General features: G+C 46.3%; 1 protein-coding gene across 1 annotated transcript; it reads left to right on the top strand.

Annotated features, from left to right (window-relative positions):
- Window positions 1–462: 462 nt before the first annotated feature.
- Window positions 463–21,917, top strand: LOC146196715 (sn-1-specific diacylglycerol lipase ABHD11-like). The gene is made up of 6 exons (XM_084597063.1): window positions 463–623; window positions 1,690–1,846; window positions 4,221–4,394; window positions 6,446–6,631; window positions 8,572–8,756; window positions 21,716–21,917. The coding sequence occupies exons 1-6, from the start codon at window positions 463–465 to the stop codon at window positions 21,915–21,917; spliced, it is 1,065 nt and encodes a 354-aa protein (XP_084453189.1).
- The last annotated feature ends 989 nt before the right edge of the window (window positions 21,918–22,906 follow it).

Below are 22,906 nucleotides of genomic sequence, written 5' to 3'. Positions count from 1 at the left end.
TCTCTGTGTCGCGACCGTTTTGACATTAGTAGGAAGCGTGTTACAATCCCCTCCGCAGAAACTTGCATAACTCAGGCACTTTTGCAGCAAAAAAAAAGAAAAAAAAAAGGCTTCAACATGGCCTTCCTTATAAAATTTCTCCACCCCGCCTTCATTCTTTCCCTCTGCTGTCTTCTTCGTGTCACTTCGCTTTTCCTCAGCTGTTTGATATGCACCAATGTTAAATTCCCTGATTAATGAGGAAGCTTGCGCCTTTTCTCTCTCGTGCAGTAATGCATAGTCGAATCATTCTCTTATGCAGGCGCAGAGATTGGCTGCCGGGGCCACACTTCGTAGAAGGGCGTGAGAATTCGCATTTGCTGCCTGAGCTCAGACATCGTCCGTCGAAGCGGAGGGTTCGAAAGGGGGCTTTTTGTTCGCCCTTCGTATACCGCACGTGAGAGCTACTGGCAACCGGGCGGTATGGCGGCGACACGAGGCTTCCCGCTGGCGCGAGCATTACGGGTGCACCGAAGTCTCTTCTCCGAGGCCGTCCCGTCAACCTGTCGTGCGGACATTGAAACGACGGCGACGCCCAAGATGTGTCACTGCCATTCGTTCGTCAGTCGGCGCTACTGTGGCAGGTATGTACTTTGTCGTAGCATTAGCGTCGAAATATGAAATAGAACTCTTGCTTAAATAGATATACTTTCATTTATACGCCAAACGAAAAGGCCGTAAAGGGGTAGTTCAGGCACTTACAAGTAACACTGTATTGGCAGATCACTGAGCTTTAATGATGAAGGCACTACTTTTTCTGAAAACAGATTTTATCAGTAATAAAATGAGAAAAAAGAAATAGAGCACAATTGTCTCCATCATCGGCCGATTTCGTAAATAAGCTTCCAGTGTGTCGACATATTTTTCTTCGCTCGTGGGAATTCAAGTGGATAGCCTTTACTGCCAGTCCTTTCAGAACTGTGATCCGGGAGCACCTGTCGGCGTAGGCATCACGAAGATCGTTGAAGTGGCGGGAAATTGAAAAAAAAAAAAAAGAAGAAAAAAAAACATAAAACAGCATTGTGGTCTTTTCTGCAATAAATCCATCTTGTGATGCAATTATCGGCATCATGATGTGAATTATCATCACGCCCAGAAAAGCCATAGAATCGATTTCAGTGAGAAGCAGGTTGGATTAAGCAAGGAGGAAAACTATCCACTCTCTCACCTCCAAAAATAATGAACCATGCTCTTTCTTTATGGAGTAAGCATTACCTACAAGCTAATAAATTCTTCCTTATCTATTGCTGACATACTTGCTGATCGAGATCATTCTCAGTGGGCTGTGGAATTCGCCATAATACCACGGTCAAGCACTCGGCGCGCACTTATTGGGTAGATCTAACGAAACAAACTTGCATCTGAAAGTCTACTATAGTCTATCGTAGTACACCTAGTTTGATGACAGTGATTCCTCTTGGCTTCGCAGGTCACTGACGTCGCATGTAACGCAGGTATCGTTGCTATTCCCTTTCACTCCATTGCATCCCCTTGGGCTAACATTTGGAGGTTACAGCCATGCTCACATTTGCCCTAATATTATATAGACATAGTTCTGTAATATATTCAATCTTCAAGGCATTTTATTTTTGTATTTTGCTTAAGCGCGTGGTTGTCGGCTTCACTGCATTTTATCTTCTCTCTTTTCAGAAATGAAGCCGTGCGTCTGGCTTATACACGTTACGAACCACCCGACATGGTGGAGTCATCCCCACCACCGCCGATCATCATGCTGGATGGTCTGTTTGGCTGTTGGAGGAACTGGGACGCGGTGTCGCCAGCGATCGCCAGGGTGACCGGACGGAATGTAATTGTGCAGCAACACTGATCTTAATTTTGTGCCACTGTGGTCGAAATCACTCCGTAGCCCTCCACTACGGCTCCTCTTCCTCTCTTTCCACTTTCACTCCCACCTTCCTTCCTTCCCTTACCGCGCGGTTCAGATGTCCACAGAAAACAAGTGAGACAGTCACCGCGTCTTTAATAATAATAATAATGATTGGTTCACTGGAAGGGAAATGCGCCGTAACTGTCACACTTGTTTCTGTGGACACCTGAGCCGCGCCGCAAGGAAAGGAGGAGGAAGGTGGGAGTGAAAGTGGAAAGAGAGAAAGAGGAGCCGTAGTGGAGGGCTACGGAGTAATTTCGACCACCTGGGGTTCTTTAACGTGCGCTGACATCGCACAGTACACGGATGCCACTTCGTTTCGCCTCCATCGAAACGCAGCCGCCGAGGTCGGGCTCGAACCCGGGAATTCCGGACAGTAGTCGGGCGTCTTACCACTGTGCCACCCCGGCGGGGCCACCGCGTCTTTCCCTTCCCATAAAACAACAATCAAAGGCCGCGCGTCTTTCGACAGCTCTCGTCAGAGTTTACTTTCCAGAAAGATACTTCCCGCAAAGCATGTGCAGCTCAGCCGTCTCCTCCCTGTGTCCATTTCGACAGGAAATGATTCACACTATGGGCAGGTATGCTGAATTCTTTCTTGAGTCTTTCCTTGCGGTGGGATGTTGCTTGTCCGAGTCCGATGAAAGGCGCAAATAGCTTGAACCAAGTACGCTCAGCAATGGTCCATGCTTGGTGGGGTAAGCAGCGCAGCGCGATGAATAAAAATTCGAGAAGCAGCGTAGTGACATTGAAGACTTCCTGGGCATCTGGGCATCTTGGGCCTTGTGTAAAAAAAAAAAAAAAAAAAAAAAAAAAAAAAAGCCCTCTTTTACACTGCTGTGTAAAAAAGAAAAAAATAGCAGGGAGCAGCATAAAGCAAAGTGGGAGGATGAGGGTTAAATGTTTGAGGGTATCAGGCTGCCGCACCTGGTGGAAGAGGTTAATAGCAGGTAACAGGGGCAGCCCTCAGTCTTGCAGCAGACGTAGTTAACGAGCTTATGATTATGATACAGTCTCCTTCATCAACGGTTTTATCAATTAGGGACACTGCTCGTGCACCACATATTGCGTAATATGGATGGGATGCGTCGCTTAGTCGATTTCGAGCATGTTTGAGCTGACTGTGTACGTGTTGCATCATTCAGTTTGCTTTTATTCCCAGGCAAAGCACTTCATAACGATGAGCTGCCCCTGCTCTTTTTTTCTTAATACAAAACATTAGTAGCACTCTTCACTTTTATTGTTACCGCGAACACCGAATCTTCACCTTGCCTATGATTCGTATAGCAACAGAGCCGTCCACAGTGCGCATGTGCTTGACTCCTAAATATAGTTAGCGGTGCTGTCTCAGGTCCAGTAACCTGACCTAGAATGCGTATAAACCTAAAAAAAAAATAGTTGTGCACTATTCTAGTGACGTGGTTTGGCATCCAGATACGCAAGCGTCATTACTAGGTAATGCAAACCTTACTTATTATCTCCTAAGAATCTTCTCGTGCAATAAATAGGACAACTACGGGAAAACGGTTTGATACATTCTCTCATACTACAAATTCCGCCAATGAAGGCCGATCCTAACCAGACCGACTTAAGAGACGAAAAAAAAAAATGAGAACAGATGGGGCGGGGAAGTATCTCGACCTTCCTCCATATGCTTTGGGCGAATAGCTTTAAACGACAGCTGTTACCGCTGCCTCATCTTTCACGGGACCACATATGTTCCACATTCTGACCACGTGTACCCTATGCGTGGCACACACGTGCGACGCAACTGGAACGGGACTACATGGATAGTAAGAACAGTCACCATTCCCACTTCGAGTTATAGGTCAATTCGCTCTCGCCCTACCATCTGATCTGCTGACCGCCCTGGTTAGCTCAGTCGGTAGAGCGACTGCCCCGGAAAGGCGGTGGTGCCGGGTTCGATTCCCGGATCAGGACGAATTTTCTTTAACTACGAAGTTTCTGAGAAAGCTGTATAGCTTTCCTTTGTAGCCGTATGGCTGCGCTTGGGTGGATGCAATGAGTAATTACTCCCTTATTACAAATCTACTCCACCTTGGGGGATTCCCCTAAAATATTTGACCAACACCCTAAATATAAGTGACCTCCAGTTAATTACGACACACTAGTCGAACGGCAACGCAGTTGATGTAGAGTAGGGTTCATATGCAACTACTGGCGTAAAACTGCGTTACTGTGCAACAGTAGACGAGATGAGGAGAACGCTAGTAGTCCCCGTTCCGGATTTCAGTGTCGAAACTTTCCCGATCGTGGGCTCGCACATGCGCAGGTGTTTGCTGTGGACCTGCGCAACCACGGGGACAGCCCGCACAGGGACGATATAGACTATCATCTGATGTGCGCTGACCTGGAGCTGTTCCTCCGAGATTGGGGCTTCAGCAGGGCCTCATTAGTGGGACACAGCATGGGTGGCCGGATCGCAATGAAGTTCGCCACCACCAGGGTAAGAGAAATCGGCTTGCCAGATAAACCTAAATCCCAGTGAAAAGCTCATGCGTCTCTGAGCAATAAGTTTCAATAATGCATGAAGTGGCTTACTAAGCGCTCTTTTCCGGCGACTACATAATTATAACCAAGGCAAATCTTTAACTACAAGGCAGAGGACAACGCCGAGGGCTATGGAACGAAAAGTGGTAGGGGTAAGGTTAAGAGATAGGAAGCATACATAGTGGGTCAGAGAAATAACTACAGCTGCTGACATTCTAGTGGAAATCAAGAAGAAATGGGCATGGGCAAGACATGCGGCGCGAAGAGAGGATAACCGATGGCCGCTTAGTGTAACAAATTGAATTCCAAGGAAAGGAAAGCGTAGCAGGGGACGGCAGAAAGTTAGGTGGGCGGATGAGGTTAAGAATGCAAGCACAAGCAAGGGTCAAGTGGATGCAGCTAGCACAGGACCGGGTTAATTGGAGGAATATGGGAGGGGCCTTCGCCTTTGTGTGGGTATAGTCTGGCTGATGCTGATGATGATGATGATTATTAATTAATGCGTCAGAGCGGCAGTGAAACCTAGATACACGCGCAGAGAAGAGCGGCTAGCCTGGCACCATTTCATATCTTAGGGAAACGCGCCGTACAGTCTAGCGGGCTTAAAATATCGCATGTATAGTGTGCATTGTGATGCAGACAGACATTGGCGAATTCACCACAAGAAAAAGTCTGGGTGCTTGTTACTACAACTTCGTAGGGTGAGATTTAACGACACGCATTTGCTGTGTTGAATACGCCATTCGCTGGACCATACGCCGGGCTAGGGCGCACGAGTGGGCCATTGAAAAACCTTACTCTCAGATGTCTCGATGCATCCTGCACTGGGACTCGCTTTTTCGAAGTCACTCGCTTCAGGTTACGTGACAGCAAACGTGGTGCCGTGGCTACATCATAGCTGCGTAACATTCTTAATCAGCTGCAAGTCTTCTTCAAATTGTGTCGAGTGCCTGCCATATCGCTTCGTGCAAACATATCTAGCTGTTATCACTGACGCGAGCAACAGCTACCCGGATGCATTTCTGCGGTCTAAAAAAATCGTGGGTTGTGGTCCGATAATGCATTTCTGTATTAAAACGTAAAGCCATGTACGTCCGTAGTTCACACAGCTACCACGAGGTAAAATACTCACCTTTGAGATCATACATCCATAGTGAGAACATAGTCAGGAGTGAAATCCTAACTGAATGTGACTGCAAGCATAGGCTTAACGTGACAAATATTTTTTCCTCAAGCACGTCTCTCTCTCCCAAGAACTGACACATAATGGACTTACCGGGAACGAGATCGCCAACGAGGTCGCCCGAGGATTCACACACCGGGCACCAGCGCGGGCAGACTGCTCCCTGTCCAACAAGCGAGACTTGCCCACAAACAGAGAATGTCTAAAACACTACAGAATAGCCAGGAACCCCCCCCCCCCCCCCCCCTTTCCATAGATCTCTCACAAAGACGGAAGAAGTAATCTGGCGAAAACTGCAGACGGGTACCTTCCCAAATACGTATGTCTTACACAAATGGCATCCTGAGGTGCATTCTTCCAAATGCACAAACTGTGGAGGCATAGCGACCCTAAATCACATGCTCTGGGCTTGCCCAGTGCTAAACGGGATACATGAAAATAAAGAGTCATGGGAATCCTCCCTCCACAGCTAGGCAGACAAGCCCCAAAACAAGTCATCCGTCAAGCCCAGGCCGCCGCCCGAAGCCAACTGATTCCGGCCGACGTCAAGGAGGGAGATAGACGGCGAAAGGGGGAGCTGCGTCTCACCCTATCATCCATACTCTTTGACGAGTGCACATAAAGCCGCTTTCTCTCTCTCTCTCTCTCTCTCACTCTCAAGCACGTCTTTAGCAAGTGCTTATCAGAAATTCACGAATATGTTGAATGATTTGTGAATGTAGCGATAATATTTTGAAAATATAATATTTCGAAACGTGCTGCAGTATATATACAGTTAAAATATAATTTTTTGCTAACGTGTTTCTTGTCTCCTTTCCGTGCAGCCTGGCGCGGTGGAGCGCTTGGTAGTGGTAGACATGGCACCGATCTATTTGCCAGCCGCGCTCACAGCGCAATGGCTTCCCTGGCAGATGTACGCCATGGAAACCATCTTACGGTTGTTCTCCCCACACATGAGCTTGGGCCAGGCTCGCCAAGTGGCCGACCAGTTCCTCAGCAGCAAAGTAACAGTGAGTGTTAGCTAAAGAATGTAAATGACTGTAATTTGAATTCGGAGGAAACAAATGCTGAGTTTTAATTAACAGAGTTCGAAATAAATGGTGTCTAATAGTGTCTGCTAATACACGCCCTATTCACAGGATCAAAAAATCAGTTCGAAAAAAGGCGACGCGCTTTAGATGGAATGCTGTAACAATCGAGTTCACAGTCGTGTTTTTTTTTTATGTGTTTGTGTCAGTTCCGTGGCTGCATTCGTCAGTAGGTCGCCCGGCACAGATCAGTAATTGAGCTAGGGCCCTAAATTTGAGGGGTGACCAGGAGGCCGTTTATAATTTTCACTGCTGTGAGCGGTGCCCTGCGATTAGTTGTGTGTGTGTGTGTGTGTGTGTGTGTGTGTGTGTGTGTGTGTGCGTGTGTGTGTGTGTGCGTGTGTGCGTGTGTGCGTGTGTGCGTGTGTGTGTGTGTGTGTCTGTGTGTGTGTCTGTGTGTGTGTGTGTGTGTGTGTGTGTGTGTGTGTGTGTGTGTGTGTGCGTGTGTGTGTGTGTGCGTGTGTGCGTGTGTGCGTGTGTGTGTGTGTGTGTGTCTGTGTGTGTGTGTGTGTGTGTGTGTGTGTGTGTGTGTGTGTGTGTGTGTGTGTGTGTGTGTGTGTGTGTGTGTGTGTGTGTGTGTGCGTGTGTGCGTGTGTGCGTGTGTGCGTGTGTGCGTGTGTGCGTGTGTGCGTGTGTGCGTGTGTGTGTGTGTGTGTGTGTGTGTGTGTGTGTGTGTGTGTGTGTGTGTGTGTGTGTGTGTGTGTGTGTGTGTGTGTGTGTGTGTGTGTGTGTGTGTGTGTGTGTGTGTGTGTGTGTGTGTGTGTGTGTGTGTGTGTGTGTGTGAGACACCTATGATGTCATCACTGTCTGGACAAAGGAGGGGAGTTTTGTCTAACAGCGATACGACCTTTTGATGGAAAGGATTGTATAAGAGGCCAAATTTGACGGATGGACCAAGTGAGATATTTGTTTTTTTAATTTGGCTCTAGTGGATGGTGCTTTGTGATTGGTTCTTTCGTGTTACGAGACTTCTCTGACGTCATCGCTGTGTTGGCTAACAAGGGGATTTTGTCTTTTTAGTTCGCTAGCACTAGAGCCTCCGTTTACGCCGATGTTTGTCTGAAGCCATTGCCAACTTGGGCAGTACTTTTTATTGGTAGATGCCGAACCCACAGAAACAGCCCGCGTTCACCCTTTTATTTGTCCCTTTAAAGCCGCTGGCAAGAGACGCTAAGTTGTAGCACTGGAAATGCAAAAATAAATAGACATAGTTAAAAATCGCAATGTTGTTACATATATGCAATTGCAGAAGGCAGAAGACGACGATTAGCAACAAAGACAGAAGACGAAGTGATAGCAACGGTTGGTGCTAAGGGAAGGTTGGCGCTGCTCCGTTTTTGTGTGCTGTGTCATCAACTGCTGTGCTTATTGGGTGGGCTAACCTTTCCAAGTATCAATATGATAGTTCTACAATATACTGACTTGAACGAATTTTTTTTTAAGTATCATATTTTTTCTCTTCACTAGCGTATGTAATGCCTGAGTAAGTCAAGTCAGCATATACGGTTGGATTTCGTCTGCGTCGGTAGTAGTAGTAGTAAGTGGTTTTATTGAATAAAAAAAAATAATAATAAAGGAAGAAAAATATTTTTGCCTGCCCCGGTATCTGCTATCGAAATGAACGGAAGCACCTGAACTGGGGCGGCGGAAATAAAGGGATAGCAAGGAGACAGGTAGGAGAAATCAAAGAGGTGAGTGACAGGGAGAAAGGACATTTTAGGTTAAAAGGTAAAGGAGTATAATACAATATTGTACATTCCCACAGTATGAGTTTGTTTGAGGCCCGCCCGTGATTGACTTAGCAACGTCGGTAGCCCAGTCGGAGTTTTGTTGACTTTTTCCCTTATACCGATTTCCAACAGAAACCGTACGTTCGGGAGTTCCTGCTGACCAACTTACGCAAGGGACCCTGCACAATTGAATGGCAGCTCAACCTTAAGGCCATCAAACAGAACTATCTAGAGCTGGCTGCCCTCGATTATCTTCACAACGAAAGTTCCGACGTCGAGGCACTGTTCGTCAGAGCTGAGGATTCTATTTACATAACGTAAGAACATGTTGGCTGCTGCTCATTGTGCGCCTGGTAAATATGTTCAACTTACGGAATGAATGAGTTTGAATCTTTGCCCAAAGTGTCACTTATTGTAATGGTGCCAACAATTTATTATTTAAAAAAATTGTGTTCTTTCTTTTAAATCCGCCGGTCGATTGGTCAACACGTTTTTGTGACTTTTGAAACTAGTCTCCATAAAGTATATGTCTCGGATACAGTGATATCATGGTTACAGTGAACTAGAATATATTGTCACGTACACGGTGACTAAGGATACCAATGATAGCAGGGGGTAGCCCAGACACAAGAACACAGCAGCACAGACGCAAACGTGCAAGCGACACTTTTTCGTCCTCTTCCACTTCGTCCTCCTTTCACACCTCAGTCATGCGCCACCTGGCAACGCTAGGTGGCATTACCCTCTCCCTCCGAAAAAAAAATGAGAAGGGCCGGTAAAAATGGTGTGAAAAGCAAGAGAGTGGTCACAGCGGGTGGCCATACGCTATCGGTGGTAGTACGGCTTCAGTCGCACAATGTGCACAATGTCCGAGCTGTGCTTTCGACGTTTTGGTTGTGTGGCACCGTCTGGGATAACTTCATAACTAAGGTCACTCACACGGCGCAACACTTTGTACGGCCCGAAGTAGCGGGAAAGGAGTTTCTCTGACAAGCCTGGACGGCGAACTGGTGTCCATACCCAGACTTGATCTCCAGGCTTGTAGTCAACCTGGCGGTGCCGGAGGTTGTAACGGTGCGCGTCAGTGGTCTGCTGCTGCCCAATGTGCACACGGGCGAGCTGGCGGGCTTCCTCAGCGCGGATGGCATATTGCTGGGCATCTGAGGATAGCTGGTCATCATCTGGGCACGGGAGCATGGAATCGAGCATGCTCTGAACTTCGCGTCCGTAAACAAGTCGAAATGGTGTGAAGCGCGTTGTCTCTTGTAAGGCTGTATTATACGCAAATGTAACGTACGGCAGCACCTCGTCCCAGGTCTTGTGCTGCACATCGACGTACATTGCCAACATGTCCGCAATCGTCTTATTCAATCTTTCTGTAAGGCCATTGCTTTGTGGATGATACGCTGTGGTTTTGCGATGGGTCGTGCAACTCAGCTCAAATATGCGGTCGATCAGCTGTGATGTGAAAGCTGTCCCTCTGTCGGTAATGACGTAGGAAGGGGCGCCATGCCGCAAGACTATGTTGTGCATGAAAAACTCTGCTACTTCGGAAGCTGTGGCATGAGGGATTGCCTTTGTCTCAGCGTATCGAGTCAGGTAGTCAGTAGCGACTACTATCCATTTGTTTCCGGCCTGCGACAAAGGGAAAGGGCCAAGGAGATCCATTCCAATTTGGTCGAACGGAATGCGGGGTACTTTAACGGGCTTGAGAAATCCGGCAGGCTTCTGGGGCGGTGTTTTACGGCGCTGGCATTCGCGACAGCTTCGTACATAGCGTTTCACTGCTGCGGAAAGTCCTGGCCAGTAATACATGTTGCGCACTCGAGCAAGAGTCCGTGAGCAACCCAAATGACCAGACGTTGGTTCATCATGGCAAGCAAGGAGAATATCCTCACGGAGCTCGCATGGCACTACCAGAAGGTAAGTTCTGTCTTGGCTCTGGGAGTTTCTTTTATACAATACGCCTTGCCGTATGCAGAAGGAACCAAGGTGCCGAGATAGGTGTCGAGGCAGAATCGTATCACGCCCTTCCAGATAATCGATGAGTGGAAGGATGTCTGGATCAGCTCTTTGTCGATCCCTGAGCTCAGATGCGCTGAGGGCTCCTAGAAAACCGCTATCGTAATCGGCTGTAGTATCGCCAGTGTCAACGGGTGCTCGTGACAGCGTGTCGGCGTCTTCGTGTTTGCGGCCGGACTTGTAAACAATGGTTATGTCAAACTCCTGAAGACGTAAACTCCAGCGTGCAAGTCGTCCAGATGGGTCTCGCAGATTTGCCAGCCAGCACAAACAATGATGGTCGGTGACGACTTTAAATGGCCGGCCGTAAAGATAGGGACGAAACTTCATAGTAGCCCATACGACCGCCAGGCATTCCTTTTCTGAGGTGGAATAGTTCATTTCGGCACGAGAGAGAGTGCGGCTGGCATAGGCTATTACTCGCTCAAACCCGTCTTGATGCTGAACAAGAACCGCGCCGAGACCGATACTACTGGCGTCAGTGTGTACCTCAGTGTCAGCCGCTTCATCGAAGTGCGCCAGAACAGGGGATGTTTGAAGGCGCTCACGAAGCAAAGAGAAGGCCATCTGCTGCTCAGAGTTCCACACAAAGGAGGTGTCCTTCCTTGTAAGGCGCGTCAGAGGTTCTGCGATCTGAGAAAAGTCCGCAATGAAACGCCGATAATATGCGCACAGGCCGAGGAAGCGCTGAACAGCCTTCTTATTAGCTGGAACGGGAAATCGTGCGACGGCAGCAGTCTTATCGGGATCCGGGCGCACCCCATCAGCGCTTACAACATGGCCGAGGAACTTGAGTTCTGTATACCCGAAGTGGCATTTCTGGGGCTTCAGCGTGAGATCAGCAGAACGGAGGGCTTCCAGGACAGCTCGAAGGCGTTCGAGGTGTTGATCAAATGTTTCGGAAAAAACAACTACATCGTCCAAGTACACAAGACAGATCTGCCACTTGAGGCCAGTGAGGACGGTGTCCATCATCCTTTGGAATGTAGCTGGGGCAGAGCACAATCCAAATGGGAGTACTTTGAATTCATATAGGCCATCTGGAGTGACAAATGCGGTTTTTTCTCGGTCTCTTTCGTCTACTTCGATTTGCCAATAGCCGCTTTTTAAATCAATAGATGAAAAATACTTCGCACGTCGCAATCTGTCCAGTGAGTCATCGATGCGCGGCAACGGGTATACATCTTTCTTTGTCACATTATTCAATTTCCGATAGTCGACGCAAAATCGAAGAGTGCCGTCTTTCTTTTTGACAAGGACTACTGGTGAAGACCACGGACTTTGTGAAGGCTGCACAACACCATCATCCAGCATCTCCTGAACTTGCGTCTGGATCACTTCTCGTTCTTTGGCAGACACACGATAAGGCTGCTGTCGTATTGGGCGAGCGTCGTCATAAGTAATGATGCGATGTTGTGTGATGGGCGTTTGACGAACCTTCGAGGAAGAAGCAAAGCAGTGCTTGAAGTCTAGCAGCAGTTGCTCTAAAGCCCGCCGTTTCTCCTTTGACAAGTGACAGTTAATGTCGATGTTGTCAAGAGATGGCTCGTTAGTTTCTACTGCCGTGGATGCAAAACAGACCGGATCGTGCGCAACATGGTCAGCAAAAGCGATAGCAGTCCCCGGGAACAAGTGTCGGTACTCATTAGAAAAATTTGTGACAAGGAGTGCAGCCCGGCCATTGTGAAACGACAATAAACTTCGGGGAGCGCAAATGCCATGAGCAAGCAGGAGTGTATGGTTCGCCTCCGCTACAGCATCACCGGTACGGAAATCGTCACAGGTAACTTCCACAAGAGCACTGCTTCGCGGCGGCAGCGAGACGCTCTCAGCGGAAACACGAAGTGCGTTATTGCAAGGACTGCTACTATCTTGTTCGGTAGATTGTCCCATCGAAAACGTGACGAGCCTATTTCGCAGGTCGATAACTGCTCCGTACTCCCGCAGAAAGTCAATGCCGAGGATAAGGTCACGGGAGCAGTCACTTAAAACAACGCAACTAACGACGAACGTACGTCCGTTAATCTGAATGCGAGCCGTGCACATCCCCTTTGGAGTAACTATATGACCGCCGGCGGTTCGAAGGCACACACCTGGCCAAGCAGTGAGCACCTTCCTCAAAACAGTCGCCATGCGACCACTCAAAATTGAATAATCGGCACCGGTGTCCACTAAAGCATTGACCGTAGTGCGACCGTCTAAAATAACCGGAATGTCCAGAGAAACGCTTTTTGCTTCCATAGGTGACGGTACCAGCAGCTCGCGGTCGGATCGAAGCGGCGACGACGGGAGGTCTTCAACGCAGCGACTACCAGCGGCCTCGCCCCCGAAGGTCGCTGTTTTCAGTTTTCCCGACCAGGGCTAGACGAGCGGCCTTGGTCCTCTCGCGAGGAACCGTGAGTGAACGAGGAGGAGCGCCTTGGCGAAGGGGAGCGGGGCTGACGCTGCGAACGAGATGAACGCTGCTCCGCCAGGTACTCCTCAATAACTCGGGGTCGTTGACCAAACCGGGGAGGAGGCGAGTCGATGCGGAAGCCGTGGAGACCGAGGCGTCGATACGGACAATCCCGGTAGAGATGTCCTGGTTCACCGCAGTGGAAGCAAAGCGGACGGCGGTCAGGCGTGCGCCAAATGTCGGCTTTGCGTCGGGGCAGCGGGCGATTGTCGAAGTTCTGCACTGGCTGCACCGAGGGCAGCGGAACTGTAGGTGACGCGAGAATGGGCGGTGGTGAAGGGGGTGCCTGACTCTGCAGAACTTCCGCATATGTGGGACGATTGTCGGTCCCCGACAGCAATGGCGGGCTCGGAACTACAGGCGAAAGAGGGCTCTTGAGTGCCTGCCGCACCTCCTCCCGCACTATAGCAGAAACGGAAGATGGCGATTGCTGCAGAGGGCTCCAGAACTTGCTTAGTTCTTCGCGCACGACGCTGCGAATCAGTTCGCGCAATGCATCGGGATGCCGCTCTGAAGATGCAAATGATTCCTCGGTTGTGCGTGTATGAAAAGGTCGGTCATAAGCCACGGCACGTTGGTGTAGCACCTTTTCCATTGTGGTGGCCTCCGCAAGGAATTCGTTTACAGTCGAGGGTGGGTTTCGCACAAGGCCTGCGAACAACTGCTCTTTCAAACCCTGCATCAAGTGCCTGACCTTTTTTTCCTCGGACATGGCGGGATCGGCTCGCCTGAAGAGGCGCGTCATGTCCTCGACGTATGCTTGGACACTCTCATTCGGCCTTTGGATGCGAGAGTGAATGGCACGTTCTGCATGCTCGCGACGATCTGCGCTAGTGTAAGCCTCGAGCAGTTGACGACGGAATTCCCGCCACGAAGTTAAAGCTTGCTCTCGGTTCTCGTACCAGATACGGGCGCCGTCCTCAAGGCTGAAGTAGACGTTCCTTAGTTTGGTAGCATCGTCCCACTGGTTGAATGCAGCGACACGTTCAAACTGAAGGAACCAGTCCTCCACATCCTCAAAGAGGTCCCCATGGAAAGTCTTCGGTACCCGAGGGGCCTGAAAGGTGTAGTTACAGGCCGGTGCGAGGCCCGTCACCTGCTGCGCAGGAGCACTAGATGTCATGGCGGCGGGTGCTGGCTGAAACTCCGGAGACAGTCCCTGGAGCCGTCGACTAGAGCGATGCACGGGGGTGTCCAATGGTACAGGGCTGGCGCGACGTCTTGTAGATGGAGATTCTTGCATAGGCGATCGCTTTACCCAGCAGCTCCACCAGAATGTCACGTACACGGTGACTAAGGATACCACTGATAGCAGGGGGTAGCCCAGACACAAGAACACAGCAGCACAGACGCAAACGTGCAAGCGACACTTTTTCGTCCTCTTCCACTTCGTCCTCCTTTCACACCTCAGTCATGCGCCACCTGGCAACGCTAGGTGGCAATATATAGTTTAACGTAGAAAAGGTTTTCGCTTGTCACCCAAAGCGACGCCTGTTTAGGCTTGATTTTAAAAAAAGTGCGATCGCTTGCGCCGACAGAAACCTATAGATTACAATGTCACTTGAGCTGTTGCTGTTTGTCTAAAAAAAGAGACATTTCGTCGTTTTATGCACTACGTACGCATCGCAATACAAATTACTGATTCCATACGCATCACTCAGAAATACCGTGGCAACGCGCTCAAGAGTGGCCCTAGAATGGTTGACAGCAACTCGGATGCCATTTAATTCGCTGTTTTCGAGGACGAGCGCCTCATGGCAAATCGCTCGCGTCTGCTGCTCTGTATATTGTAGTTATATAGCTATTTTCTAGTTCACTGTACCATAATGAGTGAGAGGCCATCAGAGGATGCCATTCACAGCAGTCGCGTTGCCCACACTTCCGGTAGCTGCGAAATTCGTCTGCTCCCGTCTGTTTGTTTTGCTGCTTGAGCCTCTGGGACATGTGTGAGCGAGACCATTGCCAACCGGTCAGGCCAATGCTGTCGCGGCACTGACACGACCGGTCGATAGCTTCCTAATTAACCGCTGCCCCATCTTTCTGTCGGTGGCAGTCGCGGTTCGGTATCCACGTCCATTATTGCGAAAAACATACACCAGAAGTAAGGACAAAGCAGTGACCGACGAATGTAGGCAATGATGCAACAATCTGAAGTCGGCGAACCAAACGTCGACAGATGACGCGCTTATGAGCATTTTTAATCACTGACATCCGCGATTCTAATGAACCTTGCTCAAAAACATTTGCGACGTAGAGACGAATGATAGACTACCTTTCGCTGGTTTGTTTTCCTCAACCTCCGTGAGAGGCATTTCGTCGTCCCTTTAAGGAAAATATTGCTCGTCTGGAAATTTTCACAGGAAACTGTGACGGTGGATATAACATAGTGCATGTTGTCTGGCCGGCGGTGAATAGTGCGGAATGTGAAACAAGCATATATATATATATATATATATATATATATATATATATATATATATATATATATATATATATATATATATATATATACCGGGTGTCCCAGCTAACTTGAACCAAGGGTTACAAAATAATGTATTTGAGGTAGGTCAGTGAAACAAAATGCATACAACTGCCAGCCTGTTTGCGCACTACAGGCAATTTTTTGTTTTGCATTTACTTAATTAGCTAATTATGTTAATTTCTCTAATTTTTTAAATATCGACTTTAGACCAAACATGTGAATTGGAAAGTTGTAGAGCACCTTCAGAAACCCCCATTCCATTAACTTCGATAAAGAAAGTCTCACGTGTATCTTTTTTTCCGGGCTCAGAAGAAAGCGCGCGAAATACAAATAATACCACGTGACTAGCGCATTTGTGCGTCGCGATTGTGGTGCTCTCAGTCGTGGTTTGAGCGAACGACATAAGCTGCGGCTGTGACCCGATGGTCCCGTTGCAGCGGCAGGCAGAAATGTTGGCGATGGTTCGAGCGAGCTCGAGCTCGCCCGTCGCCACCGCGATTTTGGCCAGGCCTGCGCACCGCAGCAGCCTACATCACGACAGGTGGATGGCGATAAATAACCGGCAAATGAAGGTGCAGCGCTAATTTTAGTCGAGTCACATGATGTCATCTCGCCCCTTTACCCAAGCCTGTATGCGCAGATTCAGTGGCTGATACCTTATCACTCATTCGTTTGTCGTGACGTTCGCTGATGGGAGAGAAGGATGCCTTGTTAGAATGTCGGTGGTGTCGGCTCGCCGCTCTCGCTGCTACTGCACCGTCACGTGGGCCGGCTGTCTGACGCGGGCGAAGAAGCCATCGCAGGCATATCGGCCTGCCGCTTTAACGGGGCCAAGAAGACACGGCCGCAGCTGATTTCGTTCGCTCAAACCACGACTGAGAGCACCACAATCGCGGCGCACAAATGCACTAGTCACGTGGTATTATTTGTATTTCGCGGGCTTTCTTCTGAGCCCGGAAAATACGATACACGTGAGACTTTCTTTATCGCAATTAATGAAATGGGGGTTTCTGAAGGTGCTCTACAACTTTCCAATTTACATTTTTGGTCTAAAGTCGATATTTAATAAATTAGACAAATTAACATAATTAGCTAATTAAGTAATTGCAAAACAAAAAATTGCCTGTAGTGCCCAAGGAGGCTGGCAGTTGAATGCAATTGGTTTCACTGACCTACCTCAAATATATTATTTTTTACCCCTTGGTTCAAGTTAGCTGGGACACCCGGTATATATATATATATATATATATATATATATATATATATATATATATATATATATATATATATATATATATATATATATATATATAGAGAGAGAGAGAGAGATGGGGGGGAGGGGGACTTCACTTAAAATAAAAATTTGATGCACCGCTTGCGAATGTCGGTGCAGCCTGATTTATATTTAAGGGAAGTTACAAGTAAGTTGAGTAAGTTAACCTGGCGTTGCAGTTTTGGACGAGCTCATGCCTATTACACTAAGCTGACTTAGGTTCTAGACAGCAAATGTGCGTTGCAAATACGTTCTAATCAGTAATTTTTGAGGTAGAAGTTTAACAGGGTGCGGAAGGTAGCCATGTATGCGGTTATCAATGTTAAACATCCGCGCTACGCGTGTAGATCAGGTGAAATAATTAGAGGCGTTAATACGTGAATACCTAACAGATGGGGCCATGGTATATTTAACTAGTTGTTTGACGAGGAATTTCGCCACTCGCCACTCATGGAAGGAAACTATCAGTGTGCTGTTAACATTTGGGACATGGACTATTTGCGACACTGCTCACCAAGGTTTAACAATTAAGGTTGAAGCCCAATAATGCCAGCAGCCTTTTTAACTGTCAGATAAATAAGAAAATTACCGCCAAGTTATCGGATACTTCTGGAAATACTATTGGGCAGTAATTAAAATAGAACAATAACCAAGAGAATTCCACTATGTGGCTTACTAGATTGAAAGTTAGATAGGGATGGCTTGTTATTAACGTGTACAAATTGTTGAAAATTGGTAGGAAAGTATTTAGCTCAGACGATTAAAACGCGATAAAAACATAATTTACTGGCAATTTGTTACTGGCTTTCATTTACTAAAAGCCGCGCTCAGAGTTCAGTACTCAAGTTACGCTATAAATTCTACTGGTACTTTGGTCATAATGAACATTGCTGAAAACACGTGCACGGTGGACGTAGAAAGCCGAATAAAATAGCTAGCTTGGCAGCGAAGGTAGGCCGGACCCGATTTTAAGTGCACAAGAAAGGCTGTGATATTTTTCGGTACGTGAGATTCTATCCTTGCCTTTGCAGCATGAACACAGGTGGGCCATTATTTCGCAGCATCGGTCAACGTTTCTGAGACATCCACATGTAATTCAATATGTGCGCCTAGAAATATTTCACATGCAGCGCACCGAATGAAAACCTGCCGCCTGTACCTGAGTGGCATTGTGAGAGTTAGATATCATACAGTTGACATGTTCGTTATTTAAAAACGATCTGTTCTTTTTTTTTTTTTTTTTGCTTCCGCTTCTTTAAATTGAAAAGTATTCGCACGATGTAACGGACACTCTACCAAAAATGAGTGTGTAAAGTTAGTGTTCATGATGCTTACTTATGTAAAGTCAGCTAATATATGTCTCACAAAAAGGGCACACCATGTTTTTGATATATTGTCAATACCTATCAAATCGTGGCATACCAAATTTTTGACTAGATGTTGTCGACTGACGAGATGTATCAAAGTTGCTGACTTAGCACAGATTGTCAACACAGTACTAACTCTGCTGTTAACATTGAAATTGTTGACTGAGTGTGCTGCTGTTGTGGAGTTTACAAGTTGTATCGTAGTTGTTGACTGCACACAAAATGTCAACCTTGCTGTATAAGCATCCAAGCTGTTGACTACTTACGTCAGCTATTGTGCAGTAGTAACCAAGTGACATATCTGCAAATGATTCAGTTTGTACGAGACAGGTTTGATCAGTCGTGTTTGTTATTTCAAATAAATTTGTTGAAAAATGGTGCCGCTATTTGAACATAAACATGAAGTTCTCACTACATAGTCACAGAACCACATACTGCACTGCCATACCAATATAAAGCGACAACGGGGTTACTTCGTGACGCGGTAGACCACAGTTGTCAAATACAGGCGTATGCAATCCGCAAACACCAGTGGATGCGTTCCCTGCATCAGGAGCTACGGCTGGAGGCTTTTGGTGTAGCCTGACTCCCAGCACATGGGCTACATTACTCGAAACCGTTGTAGACCGAATTTGGTTTGAAAATATAACTCTATGGTTTGTGGAAATAAAACTGCATTTAAATAACAGGTAAAAATTGAATAGTTCGATTTACTAGCTGAAACGTAAACACATCGAATTAGTGACAGAATCCTGGACCACCGAAACCCCTAAAACGAACCCGATTTTATTTGGAACGTTTATTAATGGGGACATAAATCGGTAACGGGTAGTCGTAGACAAACGAAAGTGATACCAAATAATTTGTCACGATGAGATCTACCGGAAATACGCACCGTATATGCATCGCAATCACGTGATCGTAATTTCTTTGCTAGGTGGTGCTAGATTGCGTATGCGTACGAAATTATGCGAAAAACAAAGTAGAAATTACGTGGGAAGGGATAAGAAGTACGGAGGATGTCAAAGTATGCAAAGGATTAAGACAAGGCTGTCCTCTATCACCGGTGCTGTTCATGCTTTATATGATAAACCTGGAACGGAGGATACAAGAAAGTAGTTTGGGTTTTAACCTGTCATATAGATTAGGCGGAAAGGTCATAGAGCAGCACCTCCTTGGTTTAATGTATGCAGACGATATTGTGATGCTAGCAGATAGCCAGGAAGACTTGCAAACTCTAGTTAAGCATTCTAGAGACAAAGGGGACGCTCTAGGTTTCAGTTTTAGCGCAGTTAAGTCGGGTCTGATGATTTTCAACGGCTCAACTGATCAAGGTCTTAAAATGCAAGGCCACGAAATACCAAGAGGGGCAGAATATAAATATCTCGGGGTATGGGTAAACGAAGGATTGGCATACATTGAAAAGCAAAGGCTACCACTTAGGGCAAAAGGGCGAAGAAATGCCGGGATAATGAAGCATAGGGCATTGTGGGGATACAACAGGTATCAGGTGCTGAGGGGTACTTGGAAATGAATTATGGTGCCCGGGCTTACGTTCGGAAATGTGGTTTTGTGCCTAAAAGCAGAGGTACAGTCGACATTAGAAATAAGACAGAGAGCCGTCGGACGATTGACACTGGGTGCCCACAACAAAACCACAAATGAGTCGGTACAGGGAGATATGGGCCGGGCACCTATCGAAGTACGGGAAGCTGAGAGTAAAATATTATATGAGAACTCATGGGAAAATTGGACGGTAATAGGTGGGCAGCTAAAGTATTTGAATACCTATACCCGAAAAGCGTTGGCTCACAATAGAGGAAAAGAACTAGGAAACGAACATCTAAGTGTTTTGGTCACAAGGAGGAAGAAATAAAGAGCGTTAAGCAACAGGTGAAAAACACAGAAGGTAAAAAAATTGGATAAATTCTATAAAAAAGAAACAGGGTGTGGAACTATACCGAAAGTGGAAAATGTAGATCAGGAAGAATGCTTTCATTCATAACTCAAAAGGCAGTGCCCTACTTTTTGAAGCTAGATCAGCGTGCCCTAGAACACGCAGCTACAAAAAGAATTTTAACCATGAAAATGACACATGTGCAGTATAGGGTCAATCTACAGAAACGATTAACCATCTTATACCGGAATGTGATGGTATCCATTCCGAAGTCGATGAAGGCGGAGTCATTCTTCCTGAGGTCCTGGGGTTTAGAGATACCAGTGGCCGGATTAATGAACCTGCGGTGGAAGCTAGCAAAAAGCGATTGGAAGATTGGTGCTTAAAAGCAGAAAAGTAACATAATGCTACTAATGTAGACAAAAATTCAATACATGGAATGATGGTATAGTTAACCGATCTAAAACAATAATTAGGATGTAGGGGAAAGAAAAACGAGCATTTTAGAAACTGCTACCACCCCGTTTCAAAGGGGACGCTTTTTTATTCTATCCATCCATCGTGAGTACTATATAAAGCCTTCTCCTCGGTAGCTCCATTTGCTCTCAGCCTAATTAACGATGCTGACTTGTTAACAGGCTATCAAATTAATTATACTTTATCAAATTATACTTTATTTTGCGTATAAGTAAGATGCGAGAAAACCTAAACATATATTGCAATGCGCTTTTGATTTTTTTTTATGCCAGCAAGGTAAAATGAAATAGACATGAAAGTAAACTGTCATCAGTAGACAAAAAAGCAATAAAGGAAGCACTGAGCAATACAAGTAGCAAAAATAAAAGCTTACGGAGTCTAACTATGAACGGAGCTAGGTCGCTCTGGGAACTTTTGAAGCTCGATCATCCGTATATGTTTCAGCCAGTTAATCCACATTTAAAAAAGATTACACACATGTTAGTCAACAACTATATATATTTAGTTAGGTCAATACACGGTTAACAAACTTTACACTAATGTTAGTCAACAATTACGTTGTCTACTAAAGGTAAACATCCATTCATTTTACGCTTGCTGACCACAGTCAACAACCTGTGTTGAAGCTGTTGACTCCACAAGTTGTCCACAGTCTGTCAACTCTTCAATATGGTCTTTTCTTGCGCCGCTAGTTTCCGAAGAGTGCTGCTAGTGTTAATGGTTGGATGTGCGCTGAAATCGCACAGTACACGGACGCCTTGTGCTTCCCTTGCACTGAAACGCCACAGCGGCGGAGCGCGGTATTATTAGAAATTCGTACCAGAAGGGCATCGGGTATTTGAAACTGGCCGACACAAGACGATGTTTTTAGTCAACAGGAATTGATGTTACACAATTACGCTTCTTTTGTTCTGCCCTGCTCAGGTCTCGGTCGGTATAGTCTATGCAGTCAGCTTGGTGCACGGCTGGCAGTCTGTGTGAATACAAAAATATTCCTTTTGCATGTCATTCACTCGTTACACTGCGCATATTACCTGCTCTGAAAAAATAAAATTTAACTTTCAATTCCTTCTGACAGTGCCGACAACCACGATGACATCAAGCAGTTTGCAAATTAATTTCATTTTTTTTGTTCTGCTCTGTTTTTGTTTTGATTTGCGTAATTTATGCAGTCAACTTGGTGCACAACTGGCAGTCTGTGTGACTACAAAAATATTTCATTTACTTGCCATTCAGTCGGTCACTATGCGTATATTACCTCCACTTAAAATTCTAAAATGCCACTTCCAATTCTTTCTGACAGTTCCGAAGACCATGACGCCATCAAGCAATGGTTCCCCAATGGTCGCATCGTCACCGTGAAAGGCGCTGGCCACTGGGTGCACAATGATAAGCCAGAAGAGTTCGTGGCCTTGCTCAGAGACTTCCTGTCGGCGTCACCAAGCGGACGCACCCAAGAAAAAGAACTTCGTTTCGTAGAGTCGAAGAAAAGTCACGCACCTTGAACACGTGACCCAGGTGGCACCGATCATTAGAATAATGCTATAAAACTGTTACGTTAGTTACCTTAGTGTTGCATAACGCTGGTGTGACATAAAAAAATAGTAGAACATGCAAAACAATCATTATACTACTGTTCTCGTTTGAATGTCATTGTAATGTTATATAACGTTAATGTTGTATTTTGAGCATTGCTTTAATGTTGCATAGAAATGTTTTAATATATAGTCTTCTACACGTTAAAGTAATGTTCCATTGATAACTATAAGACAACACGGCAAATATATCTCAAGCACTGAGTTCTAGCACTTTTGAAATTTTCGTCCATTAAGCATGCCCTTTAAAAAAAACTTCTTTACAACTAATTCTTTGAGATTATGCCTGCAACAAAGTACATGCACAGCTTTATTATTTTCTAAAGAAGCATTGCTTGTTATCCATTTGCCACTATTATTCATGGGAGATGCCATGGCGATGGTTATTAACTTAACCTTTTCATAAGGTAGCTGCCTGTCCGCTATAAGGTGACGATAGACGTAATTCACCCATACTTGCCGCGGAGTTCAAATAGCGTCAGCTGATGAGGTGCTCCGAAATCTTCGCAATCACCTTAGCTATGAGCTGACGGTGTAAGCAAGTAGCCTCTATCTCCTGCTCCTCTGATGTTTCACGGGCAGTCTAAACGGTGTGATAGAAACAAAAAAATATGAAAACGTCGGTATTTCTGCAAAATGCATTAAAGGCCACTAGCGTTCGAAATTTAATATCGCAAGAACGTTAGCAACACCGTGTCAAAAAAACAACCAAAAACTACGGGACTGACCTCTTTGACCATAAGGCTGTGTTGACCCTATTGAGTTCGAAACCTTCAACTGAACCATTGCCGACGATTACAGGACATGCCATGTGATCTATCGGTAATCTAAAGAAAAAGTTGCTACAGTATAATAAACGATTCTGAAGCTAGCATTAATGTCTTTGTCATATCCTTGTA

The sequence above is a fragment of the Amblyomma maculatum genome, chromosome 3 (assembly GCF_055883805.1).
Source record: "Amblyomma maculatum isolate TAMU_Amacu chromosome 3, ASM5588380v1, whole genome shotgun sequence".
Taxonomy (NCBI): Eukaryota; Metazoa; Arthropoda; class Arachnida; order Ixodida; family Ixodidae; genus Amblyomma; species Amblyomma maculatum.
This window is presented reverse-complemented; position numbering and strand designations above follow the sequence as displayed.